This window comes from Micropterus dolomieu, linkage group LG13 (assembly GCF_021292245.1).
Source record: "Micropterus dolomieu isolate WLL.071019.BEF.003 ecotype Adirondacks linkage group LG13, ASM2129224v1, whole genome shotgun sequence".
Lineage (NCBI taxonomy): Eukaryota > Metazoa > Chordata > Actinopteri > Centrarchiformes > Centrarchidae > Micropterus > Micropterus dolomieu.
In genome coordinates, this window is record NC_060162.1 from 9,873,037 (window position 1) to 9,884,627 (window position 11,591).

General features: G+C 38.9%; 1 protein-coding gene across 2 annotated transcripts; it reads right to left on the reverse strand.

The window, feature by feature from the left end:
• Positions 1–26: 26 nt before the first annotated feature.
• On the reverse strand, positions 27–11,589 carry prune2 (prune homolog 2 with BCH domain). 2 transcript variants are annotated; one of them, XM_046067139.1, is made up of 13 exons: positions 11,575–11,589; positions 10,749–10,902; positions 9,069–9,135; positions 8,756–8,956; positions 8,353–8,529; positions 5,615–5,717; positions 3,251–3,382; positions 3,036–3,122; positions 1,874–1,972; positions 1,727–1,765; positions 1,230–1,280; positions 1,050–1,106; positions 27–281 (listed from the first exon to the last, which is right to left on the reverse strand). In XM_046067139.1, the coding sequence occupies exons 3-12, from the start codon at positions 9,121–9,123 to the stop codon at positions 1,073–1,075; spliced, it is 978 nt and encodes a 325-aa protein (XP_045923095.1). In that variant the 5' UTR covers positions 9,124–9,135; positions 10,749–10,902; positions 11,575–11,589; the 3' UTR covers positions 27–281; positions 1,050–1,072. The 2 variants fall into 2 exon arrangements, with proteins under 2 accessions (XP_045923095.1, XP_045923094.1); XM_046067138.1 differs by lacking the exon at positions 11,575–11,589 and having other exon boundaries at positions 27–1,106.
• Positions 11,590–11,591: the final 2 nt, after the last annotated feature.

The window sequence follows — 11,591 nt, forward strand, 5'->3', positions numbered from 1 at the left end:
ATGATTGAAAACAATGACAGAAAATGTTCAGACTTCAGTCCATTTTTATTGAATTACTGGACAGTGATCCATAATTGCTTTGCACATCCTCAATACACCACAGGAGAAGACTCATGGGTAAGAGGACCATCAGTTATCTATGAGGGGACATGCACTGATGCACACACATGCGTGTGGAAACACACACACACACACACACACACACACACACACAGATATTGTGCTTTACAGAAATCCCATCTTTACTTTCTTCTGAGGTTTTCCTGATAATCCAGGAGAAGCTGAGGAAATGATTCCCAGTTTATGTTTATGTATTTGGCAGAAACAGATTGAAAATACACACACACACACACACACACACACATACACACACACATACATTTGCAGAGCTAAAAAGACATGCTCTCACATTGCACTGATAACTTCATATTTAACTTATTCTTCCTTGGTTTCGAATAGACTCCATAAAGTTAAAATATCCATTTGTAGATTTATTTTGCAGTTTTAGAACAAGTATTAAGACAGAGGATTGGATTGCTTAAATGCAATAGCTGATCAACTATGGCACAAGGTTCTTTGGCAAAGACCTTGTGCTTTTATTGTAAATTGCTGACACACAAGTCACTTCTTTATCTGACATACTGAGAATGTGTGACCAGTAAAGGGTGATATTATTGCTTCCCTGCTTCTCATGCACACAACTACTAAAACTATAGTCTCTACAAATGGATTTTGCGCAGTGCACTGTCTGGTGTGTAATTGCATTTCCTACCCTACCATGAACAATGATGCTACTCAGTAAGTGCTGCCAAGCTTCCCACTTGACTATATAGTTCTCTGGATTTCAGGTGCAAGGTACAGTAGATGCTACAGCAGCCATAAAGAATGTGATCTAACTCTTACTATTGTAAGTTGTGTTTTCTAATTAAACTCCAGTGTCTAATTGATAACCACTGACACACACACACACACTAGCTTAACAAGCCTTTGTCTTTGTTTTCCAGCATTACCCATAAAATATGACAGTGACTTCTGAACATTGAGCTGACCTATTAATTTAGGATGTTTGGGTTTAAGAGCTGCAGGCACCGGCTTCGTCTGGTTTGCTGGGAAGACGAAAGAACAAAACATTAACAATAAAGACGAGTCTGTTTATGTATGGGTGACAGACTGCTGACACAAGGCAATTTCTCTTCCATGTGTAAACTTAAACGTCTAAGAGGACTTACTCTGTTCTGCCAGCTGCTGTTGGCTCCGATCCCAGCAGAAAACTATTCACTCTTCAATGAAAGAAAAAAGAGTGGTTGTTAGAGCAGATTTATTGTTGTAATGCAGTGGTATTTTGTGAATTTGAAGACACATGCAACTTAGGATTCAATGCACAATTAGTCAGCAGGAGATTAGTGTGTGAATTCTGCAATTTTGTTCCTACATTTATTATCAGTGTAATAGATCCCTCTGCAATAAGGACAGGCTCATTTATTTTACTGTAATGATAAATGAGATGAAAGCGATGAATTTAGCATCTTTAGCAACTTTTTTTTCTCTCTCCTTCCTGTAATTGCAACCATAGCCAAATCTAATTGGTCCTCATGCAGCAGAAGAGTCCCTGTGATCTTAAAGTGAGCCATCTGATAAATGAGCACTCCAGCCAAGGATAAAACTGAGGCAGGGGCCACTGCCTCTGCAGAGGGAAGTAATGAGAGGCAGGAGAGTCGATGCTTACTTTGAGTTCTCTGCTGCATCCTTCAGTTCCTTGTCAAGTCTAGAGGTGAAAGTTCAAATGACAAGATGAATATAAGTCACTTAAAAAGACAACTCAGGCTTGGAGGAGGTAGAGGGGTGGTGTAGCATTTGGGGGGCTTTTACTCACCTAATGATGCACTCTGGGATCTGGATGCATTCCATGGGGATGAGTTCATGCAGCTCATCCAAGCTGGTCACATACTTTATCTTACTGCTGAACTTGGTGCTGTGACAAGAGCAACAAATGCACACACACACACACACACACACACACAAAAAAAAAAAGTGCAATGACACACATTAAAAGCATAGTAAGTAACTGGCTTGGCATTAGAGGAACAAATCAGTCTGTCTTTCTTGAAGTGAAACTACAGTAGTTTAACTCTGCTACAGAAGGCCAATGAACATTTACACAACAGTTTATAGCCATGCTAGCAGCTCTGAGGCTGTAGGCCAACTTGACAAATAAAAATCTTGACCTGATGATGGCACTAGAGTCAAAGTCACAGAATCACCAATGTTATTACAATTTACCCTGAAGGTAACATGAATGTCTGCACCAAATTTCATGGCACACCATAATTGTTCAGACATTTAACTACACAACAAAAACATTTCAACCTCATGATGAATCACCAACACAGTTAAAATTCATCTGCTGGGAACCACAGTTATGGAGTTTCTTCAGTGCCAACAGAAATTGAATCTGAATTCAATAGGTTTGAATTTGAAATGTTAAAACTGAATATTGTATGCACAATTTTAAATTGTATTTTACAGACTGAAAATGAATCTAATGGTTTAAAATTGAACTTCCAAATTCAGTTCAGAATTCAATTTCTGAAATTCCAGTTTCAACTCAGAAGCACAAGTATACAAGTCAGCTATAACAAAATGGGAGACACTACACAGCTACCCTGATGGTCTACATACCCAGAAAGCCTTGGGTCAGAATAAGTCATTTGAAAGGAGTTGGGTTAAATCTGAGCTCTTCTATCGTAGGCTAGAGTCCCCCAGATGAGTCTCTGAGTTCAAACTGAATTTTGAGAAACTTAATTTGGAACTCCACTGATTTAAATAATACTCATAAATTGAAAGCAAGATCAATTAAATTCAATTTCAAACCATATAATTTCATTTCATCTGTGAAATACAATTTTAAATTTACTATACAATGTTTAGTTTGAACATTTCAAAACTATTAAATTCCGATTTGTTTGTGCTGGCACTAAAATATCTCCATACACAATTGTCTGTACAAAAAGCTAGCAAAACAGGATTTTATTTACCTGATGAAGGGCTTGGTAATGGCTAGAACGGTCCTGATAAACCATGATGGATGGAGAATAATGAAGGATTTCAAATTCTTCCTGAGCCTAAACAAAATATATTACATGTGAAGTGTGTTTATGTCCACATTGGAGCTCATTTTCACTTTCATTCAAGGGTCATACAATGCTACTGTTATCTCTCAATAATCATAGTCACATGAAATGGGACACACCTTCTGTCAATCATCTGATAGCATTTCTTCAGCCAACCAAGGCCAGGCATTCTTCTGTGGGGTGTGGCTCCATTCAGGTAAACGATCATGTAGTCCTCTGCTACCATCAGCTCCAGTGTGCTGATCACATAGCTGAAGACAAACACACAAATGTGCACACACACAGTTAAATACTTAAAGTTTGACTTATGTCCCAGGAAGATTTAGCAGTATTTGTTCTCTGGAATAACATGAGGAAGTATGATTGTAATTTGACCAAACATTTGAACACTGGAATAAATATACTCTCCACATACCCTTTAAAAGCCAAACAAAATTAGAGTCAACAGCCAACAACTGTACTATGGCTTAATGCTAACATGCTTCCAAAAACAATGGTAACATGCTAATGTTAGCATGTATAATGTTTTCTATATTTACCATGTAGCCTGATAGCATGCTAACATTTGCTGACTTCAGTGTCACTGAAGTCATTCACCTAGCATACCTCAAAATGGTGAAATGCAAGAGCAAGAAATGCAAAACTAAGTTTTGTGAATCTGAACGCCACATGAGGCAATAGGAGACATATCTGTCTCACTCTGTATTCGAAAAACTATCAGCATATAAGAAACATCTCTCCTCTGGTGTCAGCTACGAGAAATTGGCACAAATGTTTCTTCATGGATTAGATGTTTTGCTTTGAATTTCTTCTTTTCGTCCGTCTTTGCATCCATCTCGGCAGCTCAATCAGACTTCTACCTTTCTAAATCCAATACTCGTTATCTCTTTCTCATTTCACCCCACCTTCTCTCTTTCTTGCCACCTCCTCTGAAAATAAAGTTTAAAAAATTCCTCAATAACTCCTCTAACTTCAAGGACTTTCCTCTCCTTTTGATCCAATGTCATTCTCCAGCTTACAAACCAACACTGCTGATCCATTCTGTTTCGTGACTATTGTGATCATCTCCCACTGACATCAAGCTGCATACCATTGACCATCCAGCTATAACTCCTCCTCGCAAGGATTCAGACCTCAAGCCATCTGGCATCAGAAACTGCAGACACTACGGTTTACCTCCTTTCATTTCTATCCAAAACTCTCAGATATGCCAGCTTACTCAATATCTTTCACAGAACAGCCTGTGGGATCCCAACCATACTGTCTAAGCATGAAATGCAACTGTGCCAGCACAATGAAGACATCAACATGGGAGGTCTCGGCAAACAAGCTAGACTATCACTTTATTTAGAGAGTTTGCCTTACGCAGAGGGGATGTGGCTGATTAATTCGGTAGCATCCTCAACATGCTAAATACCATTTGAGAATAAAATGCATTTTTTGTATTGAGGTCTCTTTGTATAAATTCAAAAAGCATGGCATCAGGTCTTAACATGAAATAGCACCTGAGCTGTGTCTTCAGCAATGCCAGCAGCCCTGTGACACTGTATGTACAGTGCTGCTTTGGACTAAATGTAATGTCAGCATGCTTACATGCTAGCAATGACAAGTCTAACAATGGCGTTTTAGCAGGCATGGTCATCATCTTAGTTTAGTGTGTTAGCAAAGTTCAGCTGAGGCTGATGGGTATGTCATTTGTTTTTGCAGGTATTTGGATATCCATACCACGGAGTCTAGAAACCAAAAAAGTCAAGTAAATGTTGCTAGATGAAAACTCAAAGGACTCAAAGGTCCCCTGTTTGTCCTCTGGGGAACACGAATGACTGTTGAAAATTTCATGGCAATACATTTTTTATCCAGCTAGCAGCCTGGCTCTATGGATTTCAATACAGGCCCAGACGTTTGCATGGTTGTCACCAACCATGAGTCACATGTGAAAATTGCAGCCGAGGAAGCTGCAGCGGTTGCAATTGCACACACAAGCAAGTAAAAGTAGTATCCATTAATTTTTAATAAAAATGTTACTTTCCAGTAAGCACACAACGAGTAACCCATGTTTGATTTGAGACAACACTACCATGTCTAAATTAATGCTCTATGCAAGTAAGTACAGAGTGTAGATAGCGTACTACACAGAAGTATCTGAAATGAGACACAGCTTTCAGTACACAGTCTTGTTTGTGACTTTAAGGATGATTGTGGTTTATTCTAACTATTTTCATTGTTTTGGTTATTGTTATTCTTATTGAGTTATATCAGCCATGAATAAAGTGGTGGATGGACGGAGCATCACTAGCGTGGCTCAAAAGCAAATTAATTAGTAGTTGCAAAAACCAATAACAAACATTTCTTAGATAGCAAAATTGGATGTGTGATTGAATTGATGAATGATTGAAAATTTAAAAAGTGGCAACTGTATAACACACTGAAAAAGTAAATGACTGGTTAAAAGTGTGTGTTAGTTATTGCAGTATAATACTCACAGGAAGAGGTTCTCCATTATTTCATGGTAGTCCTCTCTGTCACTGTCTGGCAGGAAACAAGCAGCAAACACTATAATGGCATTCACTCCGTTGCCATAGTAGCCTTGATAAACACACATAAAAATAACAGTTTAAGAGTTAACCTGACCTTGTTCCATTGTTGGTAAGAGCTTAGTAGCATAGTTTTCATAATTTGATTGTTCCCTTATTTATCTGCCAATCTGTGTCTCTTTTGTCTGACTGTCTCTCTCTGTCCTGTTTCCTCTCACTACTTTTCAGATTAATGTAATTTTCTTTTATTCACCAAACCATTCATCACCAGATTTGGTGTCACTCAGACAGAGGGTCTTTTATCCAAATGACAGAGCTTTTGACTGTTCAGTGACAGACATCTCTGTTTCCATGGGACGGCTGTGTTTCACTTAAGCTCAGAGCACAGTGGGAAGAAAATGCACTACCTGCTATGGTTAGGGGTCTGATTTCCACCAATAATGGTAATATGGTCAGTGCTTATATAAGCCACAGGCTTACCAGGGCACAAGCCCATGGCCCTGGGATTTTAGAGGGCCCCACAGAGGAGAGAAGAGAGAGAGATGGGCCCCTAACTGTGAAACCAATATGGTGTGACTCAGTGTCTGGCCTCAATTTAAGATGCCCCTGCAGTCTTAATGCAGCTATAAACAGACAAATTAAAGGAAAAAACAATATTAACTGTTTTAGTATAACAAGAAAAGTGTCAATGCTGCTTGGTAAATCCTCACGTTTCTGTAACTCTACTTGAGAAATAGACAGTATTATTCTAATGGATATTCCTTCATTTGGTGATTTATAGAGCTGAAATGATTGGTTGATTAATCAATTGACAGAAAATAATAACCGGCAACTATTTTAATAATAATGATTGTTAGATTTTAGCTTTCTAAAGTGATGATTTGCTGTTTGATATTTGTCTTATGTGGTTGAAACCTTTATATCTTTGCGATTTAGACTGTTGGATGAAAAAAGACATTTGAAGACTTCTACTTAGTTAATCTAGGTAATTATGATGGTGATTTCATAGACTAATTAATTAATCAATAAAGTTATTGATGGTAATAAAAATAATCGTTAAGACATTCCCACAAGTTTGCAGTTGAGTTGAGATCTACCAACTGTGAAGGTTGCAACATACAATTCACAGCTTTTTCATACTCAAACCATTCAGTGTATGGAAGCAAATGCACTTATTTCTCCACTTGTTTATTTTGATTTTTTTGACACTTGTCTGTTTACTTATAGAGAGCTGTTTTGGACACCAGCAGTCACCCTTCATTAAACACATGGGGTATATTATTGTCAAGTGGCCACTTTGTACTTTAGAACTATTGGATTCAGGTTGAAAATTTGCAGAGGTCGTGCAAAAATTGGACATAAAAATTTCCACTGCGTTTTGTTTGTGGAGAGTACCCTCTCTGATGGCCACTGGATGATATAAAACACATCAGCTGGCTTCAACTACTGTACAGCCTGTATTTCCTCATTCTTGGTTGGCCCACATCCAAGGTAAGATGAATGCATTCCAAAATGAGACATCGTTGTGGCATCTTGGTAGCAGAGAAGTGGCAGAAGCCAAAAACAATAGGTGATTGTGATACAGAATACCAGAGATAATGACTGTTATGGGAAGGTGTTACTTGGGATCAGATATTCAGTCCTGTTCTAAAGTGAAACTGAAAACTGAAACATGTTTACTGCTCAAACGATAACAATGCCAGTATTAATTCCACTGAATAGCTGCTTTATTTTTCTATATTTATGGCAGCATCTCTAAAATGCATTAATGGAACACAGGTTGAATATTGGGTGTTGTAGAATGAGGTTTTCTTTTAGTTCTGAGTTTGATCATCTTCCGTACACATGCCCATATGTATATTGCAACAGATTTTGGTAGATCTAATTGCTTCCTCCTGTGACAGTAGCCAAGGAGATATCCTTTTGTAAAATAATTAACATTAATAGGAAAGGTTGGACAAAATCTAAAGTTAGAGGATTTATAAAATAACAAATTATGATGAAGTAATGGCATGAATAATGTCATTATGCCAAACCCCACTAACCCCACTAAGCTGATACTTTAAATTAGATGATGTTATAATATTAAATTAAAAATTACAAGTAAAACTTATATTTCCTACGTCAACAATGAACCTAAACTAAATAAATAATGTTTATATATTTCAATCTTTACTATAGCAAGAGCCTTTACGGCATTATCTTAGACTGGTGTTCAATTCTAGCATCTTTTTACTGTAAATTAAAACAGGTTCAATTATTATTTTTTACTGAAGATGCAAAGGAGGTGGAGGTACTTTTTTCAAGCCTTGAAAAGTGTCTGTGGGTCTTCGTCCTCTGATGCAATCTGCCTCAACGAAAGTATTCCAGCTTGTATGTTGACTGAGAGGCGAAAATCCGCAGATCACTCACAACTGCTCTGAAGCTTAATTGTTGTAAGCACACAGCAATAGGCTACTGGAAGCAACTCCGATTAGCATATTACAACTTTGAACCGGTGGAATTTATACCTTTGCATGTGGGCCTGGGAGTGTGGTTTTAAGACAGACTTTAACTAGACAGTGAGCATAACAACAACGATTTCTGAGCCAGTATTGGGTATATTTGAAAATGATTTGCTTCTGTACTCATAGAGGTAATGTTTAAGATGGACGTAACATCCATAGTTATAATGGTAAAATGATCACCTCCATGGGAGATGACTCTCATGTAGGGCTCAATGATCTTCATGTTGATGCGGTGCTCCTGCTCCCCAATGATGACCGTCCTCCATAGTTTGCCATCCTGACGCTCCTCCTCAGCGCTGTATGTTGGGATTGGATCATAGGGCTCACTTGTCCCACTCCTACTGGCTTCATTGGGGTCTGATGGGAGAAAAGACCAAATACTGTGTTATAGGCCTTTTTCACAGCAGACATTTTCATAGTAGGTAAAGCACAGGCGAATAGCATTAATGATGGCTCTGTTCTATTCAATTGACAGTGAGCCAATATACAAAATACCAGGACCTTAAGCTATATGGGATTCAGCCATCATTCACTTTCCTATTTACACCTATGCTTTTCACTGTTTGTTCTCTGGAAGACCCACCTTCCCAGTCCATTTCATGGTCTGTGTAGTCAAGGTAATCCCCCTCATCTGGAGTGTCAAGGTCGTCAACGTTAATGTCAAGATCATCTGGTGTCTCCCCCAAGTCATCCTCGCTCTGATCCAGTGACAGGCTAATTCGAGGGGCAGATAGTTTTTTTCTTTGAGTGGGACCTCCTTGCAGGGGTAGAGAGCTAGGAGGGACTACAGAAAAGAAGAGCATAAAAACAGTTATGTACTTAGTTGGTTTCTTTATATTTCTTTTGAATAACCATTGTTCTGGTTTGAATTTCAGCATAGGTTGACTCATATTCACCTGGTCTGCTTTCGCCACCCTCAGAGTTCATTTTACTCTCTGATGATAGGTCCATCCCCAGGAGGACCTACGAGAAGATAATTACAGGAATTATTACTTATTACTTCCTTATTAAATGGATTCTTATGATACAACAACAAACCTGGAGAGAATCCAGACTATTGTGTAATGCATCGCCTGCGATTCCTCTACATTTAATAATTTGCAAACAAGAACATTAATCTGAATTTTAATTATGCCAAACTTTAAATGTACCAGTGATGGACTGTAATTAAGCACATTTGCTTAAGTACTGTACTTATTATACATTTGGGCAAGTACTTTACAATATTTACATTTCATGCTACTTCATACTTTTACTCCTATACAATTTGGAGGTAACTTTTTATTCCACTACATTTACTTGATAGTTTTAGTTACAAGTTACTTTACAGAATAAAACATATAATGAATGTGTAAATTATGTAGGACCTTTACCTTGTAATGGACTGTTTTAATTATGCAGTATTGCTATTTTTACTTAAGTCAAGAATGTGAATACTTTCTCCACCACTGAAAACTGCTTTCTTAGATATTGTTGGAGCACATAGTAGGCCTAGATCGATAAATCGGGCATTATCTTATTGCAGATACATTGGAATCCGTGTACATGACAAGTATTTGTCTGAACAGAAATGCCATACTAGGTTTGAGATAATTTAGAAACAGTGTCACTGTTACATAGTAATAGTCACTATAAATCTTGATCACAAGCAAATGTAAGGGATCCATGTTTATGTTGTGTTTATGTTGAAAATTTACAGTCGGACAAATTCCCAAAAACCAATATTGGCCCAAAAGATCCAGTAACAGTCTGGCTATACTATAAATCGTAAGTGCAAGAACCTCCCAAACACCAGCACATGGTGGATTGGTTTTACTTAATCAGTACAGCTATATTGATCTATTTTGCGGATAGATTTACACAGTTATCAGAAAACGAGAGACAAAGAAGACAAGAGTTGTAAGGTGGTAAGGGGAGAAGGGGGGGGGGGGGGGTGAAAGAAATGGGAGAGATTTTGAGGTTAAAGGTCATCTTCCCCTGTGAATAATCCCTCCATTCAAACTGGCAGAGGGGGAGGAACAACGCTTGTTACATCATGACAACCCCCCCCCCTCGCTGTCTTTTTCTAGTGCTGATTCAAAGCGAATGACTGCACGCTCGCCTGAGCACAGATTGGGCAGAGATGCAAATTCAGTGAGTCACGTGTGCTCATCATAAAAAACATACATCCTTGTTCCTCCTCGGCAGACTCTGCCTGGAACAAGGAAGATGTCATCGCATTAACAGCTGCAACAGAAATCTGCCAATGTTTGATTCCTGTACAGTGGAGATGGCTGGCATGCTGACGATTCACAGATATATGTGCACACCCACCCTTAAACATTCACACAGATAAACATACAATGACATAGCCTCCTACAACGCAGAATAACAAAATCAGCATCAGCTGTCTTTTGCATCCTCCATGAAGGATGCCGAGCTGCTTCACATCCACAGCTCAGCACAGGACCACAGTGCTGATGACAGCAGCCCCTCCCTCACTCTTGCTTCCTGTCTGCTGGCTGGGAGAGAAAAAAAAACGACATATCCCTCTTTCTCTTCTATTTATCTTTGCTGAACAAAAGCCATCTACTCACCACTGCTGGGGATCGGGATTCTCTCTTTGTGCGTCTCAGAGCATGGATGTACTTCCAAGTTTCCTGCCTATTTCCTGCTCCCAGCCTCTCGGTGGAGATGCTCAGCTTACAAACAGCTCACAGCTTCCACCATTTTGTGGTCACATGATCTGGGCTGTTACCAAATAAGGGAGATCACCTGCTATAACAGCTCTCTGCACAGCAGCTTCCTCAAGCAGTGCCATTAAACGGTGCTATAGGAGGGTGTGTTTGTGTGTCATTATTATCCTAAACTGGAGGGGATTAACTCTATGTGTATGTGTAGGAGCTGTTGTGTTATTACTACCCAAGGAGTGTGGTACTGCTATTAATGCCTGACATTAGATTTGTGAGGGCTAGCTGTGCAGCTACAACATTTTATTAGCCCTCATGGGAAAAAAGAGCAATAACAATCAGAAACGAGAACATTGTCAGCTTCATGTGCTGATAATATTCACACACTTTACCACATGCTGGTAGAAAAATAAAGACTGATCCAATCCAAACATCTGACACTTAACATTCCACTGTCTATAAGGGAACACCAAATGTGTCCTTTATATTCTGCATTAGCACTGAACTTTTCAACCCTTAAACAAGCAAACTATAGCCACAAAGCAGATAAAATCAATTGTACCTAGACAGTCTCTCCTTCCGTGTGGAAACAAGCATTGTTCTCTCCACAGGTTTAGCCGTCAGTGAATGCCTCTTTTCACTTACCACTATTCAGTCCCAACACTTAGACAGGAAGACAGAGACCAGCCTGTCAGACCTTTGCACATTGTTTAGTACAAAGGTTGTTACATACCAATCAGTGTGACCACG

Bases quoted from the DNA above. Each gene is read 5' to 3' on its own strand.
- prune2 (XM_046067139.1), bottom strand. From the start codon at position 9,123: ATGGACCTATCATCAGAGAGTAAAATGAACTCTGAGGGTGGCGAAAGC. The intron at 5,718-8,352 runs GTGATCATTTTA...GTGTTTATCAAG, and splicing joins GAGAGTCATCTCCCATGGAG to GCTACTATGGCAACGGAGTG. The intron at 1,281-1,726 runs GTAAGCATCGAC...CTTTCATTGAAG, and splicing joins GATGCAGCAGAGAACTCAAA to AGTGAATAGTTTTCTGCTGG.